This window comes from Crocodylus siamensis, chromosome 13, assembly GCF_052110815.1.
Source record: "Crocodylus siamensis isolate JL-2025a chromosome 13, ASM5211081v1, whole genome shotgun sequence".
Classification (NCBI taxonomy): domain Eukaryota; kingdom Metazoa; phylum Chordata; order Crocodylia; family Crocodylidae; genus Crocodylus; species Crocodylus siamensis.
Genome location: NC_143407.1, coordinates 3,828,578 through 3,848,072, shown reverse-complemented (window position 1 = coordinate 3,848,072; position 19,495 = coordinate 3,828,578). Strand labels below are relative to the sequence as shown.

General features: G+C 54.7%; 1 protein-coding gene across 1 annotated transcript in view; it reads left to right on the top strand.

The window, feature by feature from the left end:
• MAPKAPK2 (MAPK activated protein kinase 2) overlaps window positions 1–19,495 on the top strand; it is a 62,395-nt gene that overhangs the window by 38,182 nt on the left and 4,718 nt on the right. Inside the window, exons 2-6 of the mRNA XM_090025521.1 lie at window positions 11,559–11,698; window positions 15,838–15,902; window positions 16,613–16,692; window positions 18,464–18,590; window positions 19,313–19,388. Of these exons, the coding sequence (XP_089881647.1) occupies window positions 11,559–11,698; window positions 15,838–15,902; window positions 16,613–16,692; window positions 18,464–18,590; window positions 19,313–19,388 (488 nt within the window). The remainder of the gene's footprint in view (window positions 1–11,558; window positions 11,699–15,837; window positions 15,903–16,612; window positions 16,693–18,463; window positions 18,591–19,312; window positions 19,389–19,495) is intronic.

Genomic DNA, 19,495 nt, shown 5'->3' with positions numbered 1-19,495 from the left:
GAGAAAAGACTCCTGTGGCAGCTACAGCTCGTGTGCACAAGTAGGATGCTCTAAAAACCTAACTCTTTGCCTCGAACTCAGCGGGGGGTCCTCCTGATTTGTAGTGGGAGAAGAACTAGGTTGAGGCTAAAGGAACCAGAACTCATGGTAGAGGTGTGATATCTTTTATTAGAGCAACTAGGTTGAAGCGAAGCACTCGCTTGAATCTTGAGTTTAATGCTTTCCAGCTGCTGATTTAGCATCTTGGGATGAGGAGCCAGCACCTGGTGCTGTGTGCCGGCTGCCTGCGGAGCACCAGGGAGTCCCCTCCAGACCGCTGTTGGGAACCACTTTGCTAATCAACCTGCTCAGATCTGCCGCTTTCTCCTTTCATTGCTGCTTCTTTCTGCCTCTCGTGCCAAACCAAAGACCCAACTGGATGAGTTTCACAGTCTTCTGCTTTTTTTTGCTGGTGTAACCATAAGTTCCCTTTTGTACTGCTTTGCTGATTGAGTTGGAGTAGCGGCTACCTGTGTTCGGCGCGGTGGGTTTTTTCCCCTTTAAATAATGCTTTTTATTTTGGGATTGTTCAACTCATGGAAGCGCAAGAGCTTCGCTGTGCCGCGGAGTAGAATGAGTTGCCGCAGATTCGCAAGAGCTTTCCGCTGCCAGCCTGGAGGCGTGTAATTCGTAGTCCAAAAAACTCCCCAGGGTCTTGCTTCGTCTGCATTAGGCTTGCGCATGGTTCATATTTGCAGCCGCGCTCTGGATCAGATGAACTCCATCCTGAGCAGATGCAACCTGGTCGGTCCTGCCTGGTCAATGAATGGAGGTCTAAACACGGGTGGGTGAAGAAGCAGCTGATTTGTCCCTCGTGCCGTTGACACGAGGTGCAAGAACAAGGTCCTGACTGCTTAGGTTCATGTTAAATCTTGGCACCTTTCACCGTGTTTGAACCTTATGTCCCGACTAAATTCCAAACAGAGCCGGCGTCTCCCGTTAGGCTTTTCTTGCCGTTCCTGTTGCATACAATATTATGTGTGTGGCTTGTCCTCAAGAGCTGTATTGCTTTGCTCTATAGCTGCCACCTAGCACCGCAGGCACGCTGCCCGTAGCATACCTCTGCATCGTATCCTTTGTGTGTCCACCGCGCTGTTGAGCCAGGTGGTTTTTAACACCGCTCTCCATCGGCCAGCCGTTGCCAAGTCCCTCGTGATCAGCAGCATGCTGTCTGGCGAAGGGAGTGCTCCAGACATGAGCTTTGCATTTTAAAACTACAACAGCAAGGGGGTAGTTTGTGGAAATTGGTCTTCCCAAGGTCCTGTCATGTGTGGGTGAGCGTGGGGACTTACCCGCTTCATTCAAAAGAGCCTCTGCAATGACTTCCTCTTGACTCTTGTGACTATTATTTCCTTGCTTTTTATAGCATTGATGTTTCCTGTTCTCTTATGGGCCTCGGAAGCTCCCCAGCGAGCAGGCGTATGGGGGAAGGGCTGGATGTGATAAAGGGCATTTTGGGTAGGCAAGCTATGTTTTGTGCCCCCCACCCCTAATTCTGCTTTGTTTTTAAATGTCCTGGCTGGTTCCCTAGAGAAGCTAGGCAAAGGGAAGTGGCATCTGCCCTCCCGTCGGGTGGGGCCAGCCAGGTGCCGGCTGGGCTCTGCCGCAGCATCGAAGGGCTCGTGGGAAACCGAGAGCCGTGACGTGAGAAACAGGAGTTCACAACCCAGCCCCAGGGTCCCCGGGGCGCCGGGTCACCCCGCGCGAAGTCTCATGCTCTTTCCAGCCCGGTTCTGCAGTCTTGCAAGGGCGGCTTTCTTCTGCGAGCGCGTGAGAGACGCCGAGGAGCCCTGCCTCGTGTCACGGGGGTCTGTGCTTCGAACGTGGCTGGGCTCTCCTCGTCCCCCTCCGCGCACGAGAAATGATCCGTGGGGACCTGTTCTCGTAACAAATCTGGGCGGTGAGCTTGCAGTCTGTACGGGGTCAAAAAAGAAAGCCCCATCCTGCCGAAGCATACCGGCTTCCCCGGGCTCCTCGTGCCCTCTGCTGGCTGGAACTGGAGCTGCTGGAGGGCATCCTGTCATAAGCCCTGTACTGCAAACTGAGACTCTCCCAACAGTAGCCAGACGGGGACAGATGGGGGTCTGTCTTGCTGTTGCCAGGCTTGCTTAAACAGCCATAGGTTTGGTTATGACGTGTGCAGTCTGCAGAGGTTCTCTTCCCATTTTGGACGGGGGCAGGATATTGCAGGGATGGGACGGGCGGCGGTTCCCCTCTAACTAAGCCTTGCAGAAAACAAGGGAGGTCTGGACGGCAGCAGCCTGTATGGGGACGTGCGCCTGCTCTGCGGGGTGAGAGGGGCTGACGTGGGGCTTGAGATGCTTTGGGGAGTCGTCTTATGCTCTGACCCGCAGAGGCTTTGTGCCAAGGCACTGATGTCGGATGCCGGTACTTCATTCCCCCAGTTCATCGTTTTAAATAGGTCCGTGAACGCCGACAGGGCGGACGGGCTGGCGCACAGGTGGGTAAGCTTTTGACTTTTATTTCAAGAAAACATTTGCTCTTCTGCCCAGCAGAAAAGGCAGCCTTATGGCATTAGTGGTTTCTCTTTTATTAGTCTGCTGGGCTTATGTCTGAAGGGGCTTCTCAACCTCAGTGCCGGAGAATTGGTCCTGTGGTATAATCATTTTTGTTTTGTTGTTGTTTTTTTGTTTTTTAACTTTCCTGTGCAATTCACTTCCCCATTGCTGTGAGTTTCCCCATGCTCTAGAAATCCTCCATACATTGAGTTCCTTGGAGCACGGACAGTCTTTGTGTCTTTTGTTCATGCTTATACAAGCTCCGAGTTACAATGCAGCTCTTATCTATGGCTGGGCTCTGTACTTGCTGCCACAATGCAAATAATGGATGTAATGCTTTTCCTACAACACACAGACGAATGCCTGCATTTCTGAACGTGATTTATGGATGTCCTGTTAGAAGAACAAGATGGGAGGGGGGGGACTGTTTTGGTTTAGCTATTTTAAGACCCAGTATGAGAATGGCTTTGCCTCCGGCTTGCCCAGTTGAGTTGCGTGACTGCCTCCTCAAGCCGGACGGCCCTTGGATGCGGGGGGACATGTGCCCAAATCATGACTAATCAGGCTAATGGGATTAATACTGGGAGGTGAAACAGCAGCTGTTGGTCTCCCCTGTTCCTGTGGTCAGGCAAAGCTTGTTTTTGCAGGTACAAATGCAAACTGCCCGCTGATCTGCTTGGATAAAAGCCAGTCGGATAGTTGTATGTTCCTGAGTTTCATGATAAAAAAAGTACCTTGATTTTTTGTGTGTGTGTGTGTGTGTGTGCAGGAGGTATAAAAGTCTGTCTGCAGGGCAGAGAGTAGCAACTCGTTACCCTTGGTGGGAATGTCCTTAAACGGTTAATAGGGAATCTCGCTCCTTTGAAAAAGCTCCGTAAGATGCTTCGGCGTCTCTCACAAGGGGATCCTTGTCCGTAGGCCTTTCAGAGGGCTTCTGCAGGACCCCGTGGAGTCCAATCCCATTAAATGCAGCAGAGGGGTTTTCCATCGGCAGTGACATTTGCTTGCCTGCTGACTGCTGCTGAGAAATCTCGGTGTCCAATGAGGTCCTTTGTTCCCCTAGCAGTGCCCAGCCACCCCCCGCCCCCCGCAGACCGCGGATGAAGCCAGCGGTTAGGTTTCCTATGCTGGTGGCTTTTCCTTTTGTTGTTCTCCTCCTTCCCCTTCCCCCATCCTGGTTGCCTGCGAGCTGGGAACGCAGGTTCGACAGCCTGGGGAGTGTGCGCACCTGCCCAGCCGCGGCCCCCTGCCCGGGTGCGGCACGCGGCCCCCTGCCCGGATCAGGGACGCCATGGCTGCCCGGATCGGGGTCGCCGCGGCAGGGCGCTGCGTTCTTTCCAGGCGCTGTCATGCCGCTCGCCAGCTCGGAGTTGCCAGACGCACTTTGAATTTCCTGAAAGCCTTTCTGACCGGCGACCGTGGTTAATAGCCCCACAGCCTTTAACCAGGGGCTTCGGGGTTGCAACTGAAGCCTGGGAGGCAGTGCCACCTTATTGCTGGAGCAGGGGATCAGGAGCTTGGGGCTGCTTGCTTGTCACCTACCCCACACTAACGCAAGTTGAGACCTTTGGCAAGCGACTTGATGGCTGTTTCATGCCACAGGAGCGCTTACTAGCTTCAGCTAAGGGTCTCTGGTGCTAGGTCCTGGGTCCCGGGTCCAGTATATAGCAGGAGCCCTGATGGGCTTGCATGGACGAGACAGAAGCTGGGAGGAGGGAGAGTGCAGGTGCTGGGAGGGTATTTGACCTGGCAAGTCGAATCCTAGTGCTCAGACTCTGTCCATGACGTGGGTGATTCCCAAACTGGCCTGCAGGTCACCTAGTGGGAAGGGCTTGGTTCATAATGGGCCCCAAGTGAAGAGTCTGACGATACAGGTGCAAAGAGATCCGTGGCAGGTTTTAAGGGCAGATAGAAGTCTATCGTTCCCAAAGTTTGGGACCCCCTGCCTCTGTGTTGGGGTAACAGAGCATGCCCAAGGTGGGTGGGAGTTGGGTTGTACCTTGCAAAGCTCTTTTCGATCGCTGGATGGAAGCCCCTGCAGAGGTGTTGCTTATCAGCCCGGCAAGTGGCAAAAGGAAAAGCCAGCTTTCTGCAAACCCAGGGATGGGGAGCATGGGCTTGGTGTTGGCAAGTTGAGCTTTTGCCTGCTCGCAGCCCTGTCCCAGCTGCAGTCAGTGCCACGGCACCTCTGGGCGGCTCCTCCAGCTGCGGTCAAGGAAATCTGGACGAGATTAGAAACGCTGGTTTTGAGAGCACACGAGCCGACGGTGACGCTGTTGCACGCGGCTGGCGTGTGCCGTGGGGATCTGACTGGATGCGGACGTGGCAGCCGGGAGAGGGACCGGGGGTAGGAACACCGTTGTCTCTGTTGTCAAGCGAAGCCGCAGTTGGGGCTCACTGAGACTCTCCGTCGAAATCCCTAGTCCTGTTGCTCCCCGTACAGGTGCCTCTTTCCCTTGGGACAGGGTGAGCTTCCACTTGCATGCTCCCCACCTCCGCACATCCTTATCAGTGCTACGGTCGGTGTCTTTCTACGCTGCTCCTCGCTTGAAGCTTGTGCCTTTACCCCTTTGGTCAGAGGCTGCCTGCTGCGCTGGGAGATGGCTGTGACATGCTGTGTGCAGATCCCTGGGGAGCTGGCTCAGCGAGGCACTTGAGTACGTGCCCATGCAGCCACCCACCCCGCTCGGGTCTGGGAAAGCTTTTGCACATATTGTTGAACGCGGTTGGCCCCACTCGGGTGCTAAATTGGCCTCTTAGCAAAGCAAAGCCAAGCTCAAGCCCCAAGCAGACCGTCGCAGCGGGCGCTCGGGGACGTGCATCCAGTCTCTCGGCAGCAGGCGTACTGCGACGGCGCAGGCCGGGAGGGAGACCGTGAGCTCAAGTCGGATGCATTTGCTGCTCTATATTTAGGAGGCTGCTGCATATAATTAAGGCTGTTTGTTTATCCTGATGAACGTGGTATTTAATAGGCTTTGGCAGCGGAGCAGATCGTTCCTGTACCGGAGAGCCGAGGGCCGGCTGCGTGAAGGGCCCTTGATTCCTTCTGGAGAAGCGGAGGAGCCGGCTGTTTGGAGAATGGGCTGTTTGTGTGCTCTGGACCCTCCTGTCCCGTGTGGTTTTATGGTGGGAGCTTCTGGAGGAAGTGCTGCTGATGGCTTTGTGTCAGGGCCAGGTGGAAGTACGGGCCTATCCACGGTCATTTGTGTTTGACGCTTCCATCGCGTCCAGCTGGGACCTACCCGGCTCTTTCACTTCATCTTTCGTGGCAAGCCGCCTGCTGTTTAAAGGGGCATAGGTTGGTTAAATGGGCCCTCTTGCACCTTCCTGCCCATTACACCGAACACCCAATTACAAACTTAAATTCTTCCCCCTCTCCTCAGTCATTTGTTGTTTTAGTTTAATATTCCTGTGCAGCGTTTCTCTCCAGGCCTTTGCCGCTGCGGGTGGATGGGGTGCAGCGCCTGCTCTCTGTTACTCTTCAAGCACTGTACAGGATAGTTTTACAGGTGAGAAAACTGAGACACGGGGAGCAAAAGCATCTTTCACATCAGACAAGATACCCGAAATGTATCCTGTGTCCCTAGCCCTTTCTTTTTACCAATGGCAGTGGGCTGTTGGTTAATACTCTAGGTCGGTTGGGGCAGTGTGCCCTCCTGGCATAATGAGAATTATTTATGTGTATTGCTGGAGTCCCCAGGAGCCCCAGTTATGGGCCGCAGACCCCGTTTGCACTGGATGCCAGACAAGCACAGCACAAGAAGCTGGTCCTTCCTCCAGAAGGGATGGTTTCCCAACACCCTTGGCTCCTGCATTTGGGAAGACCATACTCGCTGTTTGTGTTCACGAGAGAGTGGATTCATAGTTTCATAGTAGCTAGAGTCGGAAGGGACCTAGGTAGATCATCTAGTCCGACCCCCTGCCTTGGCAGGAAAGAGCACCGGGGTCAGATGACCCCGGCAAGGTGCTCATCTAACTTCCTTTTAAAAATCCCCAGGCTAGGAGCCTGCACCACTTCCCCTGGAAGCCGGTTCCAGGCCCTAGCCGCCCTGACTGTGAAGTAGCGCCTCCTAATATCTAATCTAAACCTACCCTCCGCCAGCTTGTGACCGTTATTCCTGGTCACTCCTGGCAGCGCACGGGGGAACAGGGACTCCCCCAATACCCGCTGATCCCCCCTGACCAGTTTGTAGCAGGCCACAAGGTCCCCCCTTAACCTTCTCTTGTGGAGGCTAAACAGGTTCAGGTCCCGTAGCCTCTCCTCATAAGGCCTGCCCTGCTGCCCCCTGATCATACGAGTGGCCTCCTCTGGACTCTTTCCATATCGTCCACGTCCCTCTTGAAGTGTGGCGCCCAGAACTGGACGCAGTACTCCCGCTGCGGCCTGACCGGTGCCGCATAGAGGGGGAGGATCACCTCCCTGGACCTGCTCGAGATGCATCTGTGGATGCATGACAGGGTACGGTTGGCCTTCTTGACTGCCTCCCCACACTGCCGGCCCATGTTCATCGTGGAGTCAATGATGACTCCAAGATCCTTTTCCGTCTCCGTGCTGGCAAGAGGGGAGTTCCCCAACCTGTAAGTGTGGTGCCGGTTCTTCCTCCCCATGTGCAACACCTTGCACTTATCAGTGTTAAACCCCATCCTATTCTCATCCGCCCACCGTTGCAACCTGTCAAGGTCAGCTTGTAGCCTATTGCACCCTTCTAGTGCACCCACATCCCCCCACATCTTAGTGTCATCAGCAAACTTGAACAGGGTGCTTTCTACCCCTTCGTCCAAGTCACTGATGAAGATGTTGAACAGCGCGGGCCCGAGGACCGAGCCCTGGGGGACCCCACTGCCCACATCCTTCCAGGTCGAGAAGGACCCATCCACCACCACCCTCTGGGTGCGGCCCTCCAACCAGCTGGCGACCCATTTGACCGTGTGGGCATCGACACCACAGTCTCCCAGCTTTTTGATGAGGACAGGGTGAGAGACAGTGTCGAAAGCCTTCCGGAAGTCCAGAAAGACTACATCCACAGCAACCCCTGCGTCTAATGATTTGGTGACCTGATCGTAAAAGGCCACCAGGTTGGTCTGACAAGACCTGCCACTGATGAACCCATGTTGGTTGCCCCTGAGCATGCAGGATTGATACAGCTGGACAGAGAAATGAAAGGAAACAAAGAGATCGCGTTGGCTGGCATGCTGGACGGTGGGCTCAGCTGGCCAGCACGTGAGCCGGGAGAAGAACGGGGTAGCTCGGCAAATGCGCGTGGGAAGCTCAGTACGGTGTAGAGGGCAGCATGCATGAAAATGCTCATTTGGAGGTCGAATGCATGGTTGGACGGCAGTATTTTGGGCTCAGTGCGGATCTCATGGAAGGGAAGGAGGGGTGGGTAAACCACGACAGGCCTTGAAAGTGAAGACAAACAGCTTGCATTCGATGTGGCTGAGAAGGGGAAGGCAGCAGAGGAATGCCCAGGGAGACATGGGCGAAGGAACAGGCTGGGAAAGTGGTCTTGTAGCAGCCCTCCGGGTAGATCCGAGTGCAGCAAGATTGTGCAAGGCCAGGGAAAGGGAAAGGAAGCCGTGCTAACAGCAAAGCGGTGAGATCCTAGGCAGCTGCCCCCCCAGCGGGCTGAGACGAGGTCCTAGATGAGTGCTTTCTGCGAGCGGGTGAATAGGAGGGGTGTCTCTTAGATGCTCTGCAGAAACAACCCACAAGTGCGATGGCCTGGATGTGAGGCTCCAGAAAGACCCCCTGTGTCAGGGTGACAGTAGGTGTAACGCTTGTTTTGTAAAAAAATAAAACCAACCACCCCACTGTGGTTAAGTGGATCATGTGCTTCCAAGTTCAGGAGCCGGCAGCACCCCTGAGTTTCCAGCACTGAAAGAAGCAGCTAGAGCTCCTGACGGTGGAAAAACAGAGTACTTGGTTTATACACCTGCTCTGGTTCAAATATCCTACAGAATTAACTTGCTGCTAAAATTAATATTTGGTTTAAAGGGCCCCCTGAAGTCACAAGTTTTCACTGATGCCTTGGTTTTTGCCAAGTCCTGGAGTAGCTTTAAATTTTTAAAGGATTGAAAAGGTTCATGCCTCCTAGGGGGGGAAAAAAAAAAATCAGCAAATATCCATTCCCACAAGACGTTTGCCGCGTGCACCCAGCTGGAGGTATCGCGCTGCTTGGCAGTGGCATCAATTTGACCATTTTGGTGGCTGAAAATTCAGGCCCCTGCATGATGGGGAGTTTTGCCTTTGTGGTCAGTGCAAGGCGAGTAGTTCCAGCCCTGCTAAAAGAGCAGCTCCCCTGGGCCACGCTGTGTCCTGCGCCAAGGGAGACGCGTGTCCTCGCCCTTCAGCAGCTATAGCTCTGAGAGCAGTAATTGCCCGGGGGAGGTAGTTCACATGCTCCAGGGAGCCATTTTACCAAGAGTGATGAGTGGGTAAATTGAAGTGATTATGGAAACCGGATTTGTGAAGCTGAGAGAGGGCCTGAACGGCCAACGCTGAACTGCGCAGTGCTTTCTTAGGGACGCTTCCTTCCGCGCGTGCTTTCCGGCACTCGGCGGCGCTAATTTGTGCTGTTGATTTGTCCGTAGCGCTGGTCCATGCAGGAACTAGCTGCCTGAACAAGCGCGGCGGATAAGCCTGTGGCATGGGGTCAGAAATGCAGACTTTTCCTCATCCCATCCCTGCTGCTAACCCCACAGGGTAACCTTGGGCAACGCGCTTCCTTTGTCCTCCATTGCTAAATTGTGGGTGATAACAACCGGCCTCAAAAGAGGCTTCAACTTGTTATTGAATGCGGGCCCTCAGTCTTGGGGCAGAAGATGTCTCATATGTGCCAGAGGTTCGTTAACAAACAGGATGTTGCGCAAATGTGTAACGGTTTCTTCAGCTGAAGAGGGCAGAGCTGCAAGGTTGGGAGTTTTGCAAGGGTTGTAGGCACCCGCTCCTTGCCGCCAGATGGCACTGCGACCCCATGAAAGCGGTGACTGCCGGGCTCTTTGCACACGCGTGCTCAGCGGAAGCCGTCTCTGTCTGCAAGGGGTGGTCTCCCAACACCCTTCGCTCCTGCGTTTGGGAAGACCTGGTGTGGACCTGGATGCAGATGACTTCCTAGGATTGTAGCTATGGCTGCCCCTGAACTTCGCTTCTAGTGGGAGCAGAGTATGGCTGTTGTTACAACACCGGCTAGGCTGGGGCACTACAAGGCAGCTTCCTCTGCTTACCTGCTGCCCCCGCTGTCCTCCCCTGCGCTGTTCGCGTGGGCCATCAGCATCCTTCTGCCAGAGGCGGGCAGACCCTGATGTGCAGTCAGAGAAGAGGAGGCTTTTGGTTGTCTTCAACCCCTAAATTCCTTGTAGGGGAAGCACTCCCCACAGGATCGTCCCCTCCGTGGTACTAGTCCACTTGTGCTTTTCTGTTTGATGCTCATGAGTGATTCAAAGGGCTGGATTGCTACCCCCTTGATTGCCACCGCATACCACCACAGGGTACTTTTGACATGAGGGAGGAAGTAGACTGTGCCCAGGGGCCTTTGGCATCTGTCTTTGTTGGGTAGGAACAAGTCCCGTTACAAACGCAGCTAAAGCGTCTTCTCTTGCAAAGTGTGGCTTTTCCTGGAGAGTTTTATAGATTCATAGACGTTTGGGTTGGAAGGGGCCTTAGCAGATCGTTGAGTCGAACCCCCTGCCCGGGGCAGGAAAGAGCGCTGGGGCCAGATGACCCCAGCACGGTGCATATTCGGCCTCCTCTTACAGCCCCGCGAGGTGGGGGAGAGCACCACCTCCCTTGGGAGCCCATGCCATATTTTGGCAACCCTTGCCGTGAAGTTCTTCCTGATGTCCGACCTAAACATGTTCTCTGTCAGTTGGTTGGTCCTAGTTATTCCAAGCGGTGCCCTGGAATACAGAGCATCTCCTAGTCGTTGCTGTCCCCCCGATGATCTTGTGGCCACCTACAAATTCACCTCTCAGCCTTCTCTTGCAGAGGCTGAAGAGATGCAGGGTCCTCAGTCTCTCCTCGCAGGGCTTTGCCTGCAGGCCCTCAACCGTGCGGGTGGCCTCCTCCGGACCCTCTCCATGCTGTCCACATCCCCCCTGAAGTGCGGTGCCCAGAGCCGGACGCAGTACTCCCGCTGCGGCCTGACCAGTGCCGCATAGAGGGGGAGGATCACCTCCCCGGACCTGTTCGTCATGCACCTGCTAATGCACGATAAGGTGCGGTTAGCTTTACTGATCGCTTCGTTGCACTGACAGCTCATGTTCATCTTGGAGTTAACAGTGGCTCCGAGATGCCTTTCCGCTACTGTGCTGCTGAGAGGGTCCTTGCCCAGCCTGCGAGCGTGCCGGCGATTCCTTCTTCCTCGGTGCAGCACCGTGCATGTGTCCTTGTGTCTCTGTCCGCTTGATCCCTGGGCTGATCCAGGTACCTGGGCAGGGGCCCTTCGCTCTGCATCAGTGTTGCTGTTCTAGGTGTCCTTGGTCTATGCGGTGCTTGCCTAGATAAGTATTTCCCAAATTACAGTCGAGTAGAAATTCATCCAGTTAACGGGACGGGACTCTTTGAAGAGGCGCTGTTTGGTTTGCCTTGGCTGGGAAGAAACTAGTTGGCTTGGTATTCTTTGCCACGAGATGGTGGTGGTGTTGTGTTGGCCAAGATTATAATTTGTCTGGTGTAGGTGTCCTTGTTACTCAATACCATACTAGGAATAGATGCATGTACATCAGCCTCTGTTGTGCTTTGTCCCTTTTCTGCCCCCAGTTGCGTGTCCGCCTCTGTTCTCTGTGCGGGAGCCTGGAAAAGCCTTATTAGTGCGTCATACTGGCATGGCAACAGCTCGACTGTTTCGACCTCAGAGCGCTGGCAGAATGACATGCTTTCCTCCCAGAAATCTTGTATGCTTCGAGCACTGGGAGTCTCCTCCCCGTGACTACAACTGGGATTCTCTTCATTCTGCAAAATGCAGCTGAGAGATTTACGTATTTATTTCATCTTCCTGTTAGATGCTGCAGGACTGCCCGAAAGCCCGCCGAGAAGTTGAACTCCACTGGAGGGCCTCTCAGTGCGCCCATATTGTAAAGATCATAGATGTCTATGAAAACCTCTACCAGGGAAGAAAGTGTCTGCTGATAGTCATGGAATGGTAAGTGCAGGGTGAAGAAAGGTTTATCTCCAAGTACCTCCTTCTCGTTGATCTCCTCCATGGGCTCAGGGCAAGGGTGATGCTCCAGAGACCTCTGCCACCAGTAGAACATGTAGGTGCAATTAGAAGAAGCCACTGGCCACAGTTTCATAGTTTCTAGGGTCGGAAGGGACCTGGGCAGATCATCGAGTCCAACCCCTGCCATGGCAGGAAAGAGTACTGGGCTCAAATGACCCCAGCAAGATGTTCATCCAACCTCCTCTTAAAGACCCCCAGGGCAGGAGCCAGCACCACTTCTCTTGGAAACTGGTTCCAGACCCTAGCCGCCCTGACCGTGAAGTGGCGCCTGCTGATGTCTAACCTAAACCTGCCCTCTGCCAGCTTGTGCCCGTTATTCCTGGTCACTCCTGGACGTGCTCGGGGGAACAGGGACTCCCCCAGTGCCTGTTGGTCCCCCCTGACTAGTTTGTAACGGGCCACTAGATCCCCCTCGGCCTCCTCTTGTGGAGGCTGAACAGGTTCAGGTCCCGGCGCCTCTCCTCGTAGGGCCTGCCCTGCTGCCCCCTGACCATGCGAGTGGCCTCCTCTGGACCCTCTCCATGTGTCCACATCCCTCCTGAAGTGCGGCGCCCAGAGCCGGACGCAGGACTCCAGCTGCGGCCTGACCAGCGCCGCATCGAGGGGGAGGATCACCTCCCTGGACCTGCTCGAGATGCATCTGTGGATGCAGGACAAGGTGCGGTCGGCTTTCCTGACCGCCTCCCCACGCTGCCGGCCCGTGTTCATCTTGGAGTCAGTGATGACTCCGAGATCCTTTTCCGCCTCCGTCCTGACAAGAGGGGAGTTCCCATTTTCCCCGTGTCGCATAATGAGGGCATTTTAAACAGTGAATGACTAGTTACTAAAGATTGCCAAGGCAGAGGGAGGAAATGGTGGGGCCACATGTCCTTTGAAAAGACAGTCTCCTTAATTTGCCAGTTTTGCCTTGGATTTTCCCATCGCAAGGATTCAACCATTTGGAAAGCAGCCAGGCGTGCTAGTTGGAGAGGCTGAGACAAGATTGCCTGCATCTGACATGTCCCCCGTGATGTCTACCCATGAAGTGGATAGAAAACTGGCTGGATGTTTGGGCTCGCAGGGTAGTAATCACTGGCTCGATGTCTAGTTGGCAGTCTAGTGGTCAAGTGGAGTGCCCCAGGGGTTGGTCCTAGGGCGGGTTTTGTTCAGTATTTTTATCAGTGATGCGGAAGATGGGATGGAGTGCACCCTCAGCAAGTTTGCAGATGACACCAATCTTGTGGGAGTAGTAGATATGCGGGACGGCTAGGATTCAGAGAGGCCTAGGCAAATTGCAGGATTGGACCAAAAGAAATCTCATGAGGTTCAACGAGGGCAAGTGCAAAATCCTGCACTTAGGAGGGAACAATGCCCTGCACGGGTGCAGGCTGGGGGCTGACAGGCTGGGCAGCAGCTCTGCAGAAAAGGACCTGGGGGGGACAGTGAACAGTAAGCTAGGCACGTGCCAGCAGTGTGCCCTTGTTGCCAAGAAGGCTAATGGCATCCTGGGCTGCGTTGGTAGGAGCGCTGCCGGCAGATCGAGGGAAGTGATTCTTCCCTTCTGTGTGGCACTGGTGCAGTCCTGTGTTCAGTTTTGGGCCCCCCACTACAGAAACGATGTGGACACATTGGAGAGAGTCCAGGGTAGGGCAGTAAAAACAGTGCAGGGGTTGGAGGACATGACTTGTGAAGAGAGGCTGAGGGAACTGGGCTTCTTTAGTCTGGAGAAGAGAAGACCGAGGGAGGATTGAATAGCAGTCTTCACCTCGCTGCAGGGGGTTGCAAAGAGGATGGAGCTGGGCTGTCCTCAGGGGGGGCAGACGGCAGAACAAGGAGCAATGGGCTCAAGTTGCAGCAAGGGAAGTTTAAGTTGGATATTACAAGAAACCTTTTCACTAGGAAGGTAGTAAAACACTGGGACAGGCTCCCCAGAGAGGCGGTGGACTGCCATCCTTGGAGGTTTTCAAGACCTGGCAAGACAAAACCTTGGCTGGGATGATGTAGCTGGGGCTGGTCCTGCTTGGAGCAGGGGGTTGGACTAGATGTGAGCTCTCTCCCCACCCTCATTTTCTGTGGTTGTGTGCCATAACAAGGTGTTCCACTTCTTCAGGCCTCAGCAACACCAGGATTTTTATTTTCTTCCTACACAGGGGTCAGAACCAGCACTGGCACCTGTCTGATCCTCTGTGCCCCTCGGGTTGAAATAGGACTGGCTATAACAACACAGGATTTGTGGCCTTGAGGAGAGCGGTAGCGTGTGGAGAAGGGGCATCTTGAGTCATTGTTGTCAGGGAAGTCCTTAACGAGGGCTGGAGAGTAGTAGGGAGGAGGGAACCGGCCCACGTGAGCCCTTGAGAGGGATGTGGCAGTCGCAGTTAAAAACCAGGTATCCAAACTACTCCGTGACCAGACTGCTGGGTTCAGAGCCGCTTTGCGAACCCAGCTGTGCTCTCATAGCAGGCCGGCTGGCCCAGCCACCCCTGCTTTCCCCAGTCAAAGGAGATGCGGCAGCTTGGGAGTCCCAGCCTTGCTGCAGCGCGTGGTGCCAGCCCGTTTGTTCGGTCGCAGCGATGGTCAGGGGTGGGTTTCGTGGTCAGCAGGCAGCCGCAGAAACTGCGACAGAGCACGTTTTTTCTTACAGCAGCAGCTGAGCCAGCCTGGCACGCTCAGGCGGCTGCTCTAATATGGGGAGGAGGGAGGAATGAAGGGGAAAGTATCGAAACCACATCCCAACCGCAGCTGTGATTGAATGCAGCTTCCTCGCCAAAACCTCTCCTCTGGCAGAGGCCAGGGTTGTGGGGGGGCGGAGGGAGCGAGGAGCAGCGCGGGGCTCGTGAAGGGCAGGCTGCAGCTTGGCGGTTATGCAAGCCGCGCCTGAGTTCTCTGTGTGGGCAGGTGCTTCTGAGAAGCCGGCTGAAATCCCGGGCGCCTGCAGGCAGAGCGGGCTCGAGCAGCTCACACGTGCGCTGGGGCAGGAAGGCAGGCCTGGGTGATGGGAAGCTGGTCACTGCAGTCGGGGCTAGAGACTTTATGGCTGCCCTGGGCTGGAGCCTGCCACGGTCCTGAGGGCCCCACGCTGCCGTGGTGCCCCACCGCCTGACCCTCGGCCACGGGGTCCGCGTTAAAGCCCCGGTGCTTGCAACCCAGGACTTGGCTGCTGGGGTCTTACCAAAAGCAGATGGCCTCTCCCAGTCGCATAGCTGAGGTCAGATGGGTGTTGCAGAAGATCTGCCAGGACCGGGGTGCTCCTGCTGCAGGAGAGAGTCCGTACCCTGAAGCGCTCGCAGAAACCAAGAAGAGAGAGGGGGAGGTGATACCACGTGGCCTGTTTTGCAGATGAGGCGACTTGCCCACCGCTACACGGAGACAGCTGCGCCGGGGGGTCAGCAAAGCTGCACTTTTAAAACAAAAAACCAAAGCTCCTTAGGGGATCCAGATCCCCTCGTCCGTGCTGAAATGGCCAGGCTCGGAAATCGGGGAGAGCTACCCTCTGAGGATGGGGCCGGTGCTGTGCTGTTCCCTGCCTGCCGGCCCCCGGCCACCTTGCATGCCAGGGGAACGGCACGTGACTGCCCTCTCCGACCCCAGATCTCAAAGCAGCCGGAGCCACAGGCTGTGGCGGAAATCTGAATTCAGCACTTCCTCACTCGTGGGTTTAGCTTTGCTGGCTTGTGCTCAGAAAGTAGGCCAGCCGGGCGGGGAACTCTCTAGGGCACGGTGCCTTTTTTCCTGTAAATGGGTGTGACGTGTGACCATGGAGCCCACAACCACTTGCCTTTTTTATTCTGTACCTTTGCAGGGCCTCTGCCAGTGACCTGCTGGAGGACGGGGCTGGGGAAGGGGAGTGCATGCAGAAGTGTGAAGCTGGGGGGTGGGGAGGAGAGGGATTAATCCCCACGAAACTTGTCACCAATGCAGAATCCTTGCCAGAGCTCTCCTCGTTGCAGCAGCTCCCCAGAGGCAGCTGTGCATCGCCTGGGTGCAGAACAGCCCATGCTGCTGTGGAGGGCAGCTGGAGGAAGCCACTCGGGGCATGGCTGGTAGCATCTCTGTCTCCAATTCCTCTCGTCTCTGTGTTTCAGCTTGGATGGCGGGGAGCTCTTCAGTCGCATTCAAGATCGGGGAGACCAGGCCTTCACCGAGCGGGGTAGGGAGAAGACGCACGGCATTTTATCACCCTCAAATTATGCTACGTGTCCTGCCTTTCAGAGGCGCCTCTTAGTTAGGCCCATTCCCTTGACTGCTGCCTGTGTGGGGTAAGGAGCGGGAAGTCTTGGGAAACCTGCAAGCTTGTGGGTGTGGGGCTGGATGGCCCCTAGCCAGCCTTGCCCCTTCCAGTGTCTGAACTGAGCATGTTTGCATCCGCCTTGGAAGAGGGCACGCTCCCAAAAGTGCTGTTCCTCCCCGGGTGCCGCCTCCCGTGCAGCTCACCTAGGAGCTTGATGGGTTTCTGTGACTTGTAAAAGTCTTTTCGTTGAAAAATGGGAGTTCTGCCAGTTAGCAGCAAGTGCTGAGCTCTGGGCTCTCCAAGGCCCTTTCTCTCTCACCATCCCTAACAAGGCAGGCTGTAACCTCTGTTAGATGCAGAGGGTGTGTTTAAGGCTGAAGCCAGTGGCTGGAGCTTTCTCTTGCTAGTACTGCTTTTAGCAGGCCTATCCTAGGGCCACATAAGCTGTGTAAGGGACTCGCTGCAGAAAGGCAGCCTTTGGGGGACAGCCACCTTTCTGGCTTTGGATTCTCAGGGGAACTTCTAGGTCCGCCTTTGCTCTGTGAATCACTTGTGGGCGCAGAGGGGAGGGGACTGTACTGCCGAGTTGTCACGTTACGTACTTCTACAATTTCCTGTAACTCTTCTAGAGGCTTCAGAAATAATGAAGAGCATTGGAGAGGCCATCCAGTACCTGCACTCGATTAACATTGCCCACCGGGATGTTAAGGTACCGTTTATTTGAGTAGTTAATGCCCATTTCCAAGGTCTTTGCCCATAAGAGAGGGACCTCTGCTTGCATTGTCTAATCCAGGTCAGGACTTTTAGCTTGCACTGAAGAGGCTCGCTAAGGTTGGCGGGCTGCGGGTAAATCCTTCATTTTAAAAGGCAGGGGGATGGCGGGGCAGGGATGGGGAGCAGTGCTGCATTGGATCCTGTTGGCTTCACTCAGGTGGAAGGCGTATCGAGGCAGCATTGCAGCATTTTGGGTCAGGAGTGGGGCTGTTGCAATGATGGGCGGTGCTTGGATCACAGATTTTTGGCAAGGGCACCCGTGTGCCACCAGCAAGCAGCACGTCGGAGTGAGGAAGCGCCGCAAGAAGCCATTTTAAAAAAGGAAACAAAACGTGAAATGCTCGTGTGCAGGTTTGGGAATAGCCGTAGTAAAGCACAGCCCGGCAGAGGTGCATGTTCACTCCCTTTTCCTCTGGCTGGCTTAAATGCAGGCCACCTGCAGAGAACAGGAGGAGCTCAGAGCAGTGATCATGAAACGATGGCTGGTTTGATGTAGAGGAAAGGGGATAACCCGTGACCTTTTGCCATTCGCTTGGAGAACCATGTGTTCTTCTAAATAAAGAGCAAGAGCAGAGGGTTTCTAGGACTCGATTTCTCAAGCCGACGAGCAGTTGTTTCTGTCCTGTCCCAAAGAGCAGTGGCAGCTGAGTGGTGACTGGGGAGCAGCAGGCGCAGTAGATAAAGCTGCTCTGAAATGCAGCCGCCTCTGTTGTGGAACGCAGCAAATACTCCATAGCTGCCCAATGATGCCGCCCAAATTCGGGGCAGAAAGCGAAGAAGCTGCCTGCCTCTGAATGAAATTGCAGGGAGATTTTTGCAAGGACAGGACAGCGTTGCTTGGATTGGGATTTCCCCAGGACATTGGGGCTTAAGAACCCAAGTATGCAACATCCTGCTGTCTCGTAGCTGAGCTAAGGTAAAGATGCATGCTGATACCTGAAGGATGCAGCTTCAGCCTTGTTCTGGAGAGAGAGGTTGGGGTGGTCAGGAGAGCAGAGACCAAAAACAGAATGTGGTAGTGGGGAAAACCCATGCAAGCTGACTCGAATAGTACCAAACCCCTAAGGCAAGGGCTGGGTCCAGAAGGGCTTTGAGATTTCTTTCCTCTGTTCTTAAATGCACCCGTGTTACCAGTGTTAGCACCCATTTGCTTAGATGTGCGGTGTCATCTGATGTTGGACATGGTGCTCACCAAGCAGAAGATCTGGACTGGCAGTTGCTGGCTTACAACAACTAGAAAGACCTTCCAGACCCTTGCTGGAAAGCCTTGGGGTTGACAGAATTGGCCAGAAAGTCTCTTTCAGTGTCCCAGAAGATCTGGGCCAACCCTGGCTGGGTCCTGAAGGCCTTGTGCATAGGTGGGAGGGGGATGGGAGGGATTGAAGTGCTAGGGGGACGTGTGAACCATCCTGACGCCTGACCCACTTCAGCTTTTACCTGCCATGTCTTGACCGTGGAAATGGCACCGGGCAGTTGGATGCCAAGGACCGAGCTTCGGGTAGGGCTTAGGACTGGGTTGTCGTAAGAAGCCCTCTCTGACCCTGAAGATTGCACGTAAACCTGCTTGGCTCCCAATGGTGTGCTCACATGCAAGCCTTCTGCAATGAAACGGAGGCCCTCGTCTGCTCTTGCCTCCAGCTGTGCTGGGTTGTAAGGCTACGGAGGACTTGTCTGACAGTTTGCTGCTGTTTGTTGTGTCTTTGCAGCCAGAAAACCTCTTGTACACCTCCAAAAGGCCCAACACTGTCTTAAAGCTTACCGACTTTGGCTTTGCTAAAGAAACCACCACGCACAACTCCCTGGCCACGCCGTGCTACACGCCTTACTATGTGGGTGAGTCTTTTGGGATGTGCATAAGCCTTGCTCTCTTCCAGGGAATGGGGACTGCACGTTCTCAGAATCTCCTGCTATCGCTGTTGGTTTACACTGATGATGTGTAAACCCCCTTGCAAAACTGCTGCAGCCCTGCCCTCCGGCTAAAAATCCAGTACCCGCAGCTGGGCCATGCAGAAGACTGGTTTTATTGCAGACAGATCTGGGCCTCTGCAGTACCTGCTCAGGCGTTGAGGATCGTGAGAGCCAAGACGCTTCAAACAGAGGGTGGTGTAGGCTGGGCCAGGCCAGAGGCAGCATGCATCCTGTCTTTCTGCAGTCTATCTGGTGCATGTCTTGGCTTGGTATTAATCGTGCGGCCATTTCATAATGTTCCTTGCACCGGCCACCCACAGCCCTGTCAAGACTCCGTGGGCCTGATGCGCAGCACCTCTTGTTCTGGTCCTGGGCCTCTGTGTAGCTGCGCACATGGTTGTAATGATCATCAGCTCAGCTTCTGCAAGCATGAGGCTTCTGGGCACACCAGTCCCTAAGCTAAGCTGCCTTTGTGAGGTAGGCTAGGGAGTGCAGGTAGACTGTCAAGCTCGTGACTTCGGCCTAAATTAGAGCTCCACTCTTCAGAGGTGATGCATGCGTTTGGCCCCTTTTTGCTCCTTTGCAGGACGTTTCTGACCATCTTGTGACTTTTTTTTTTTTTTTTGCCTTTTCCTTTCTTTCCCCAGCCCCGGAGGTGCTGGGCCCAGAGAAGTATGACAAGTCCTGTGACATGTGGTCCCTTGGTGTCATCATGTATATTTTGTAAGTAAGCCATTCCCAACCAGGGGAGCTGCTGCTTCTACCCTCTGAATGTTGAGGGCCACTTGGCTTTGCCAGGGCCCTTGCTGGAGGAGCAGGCGATGCTCTTC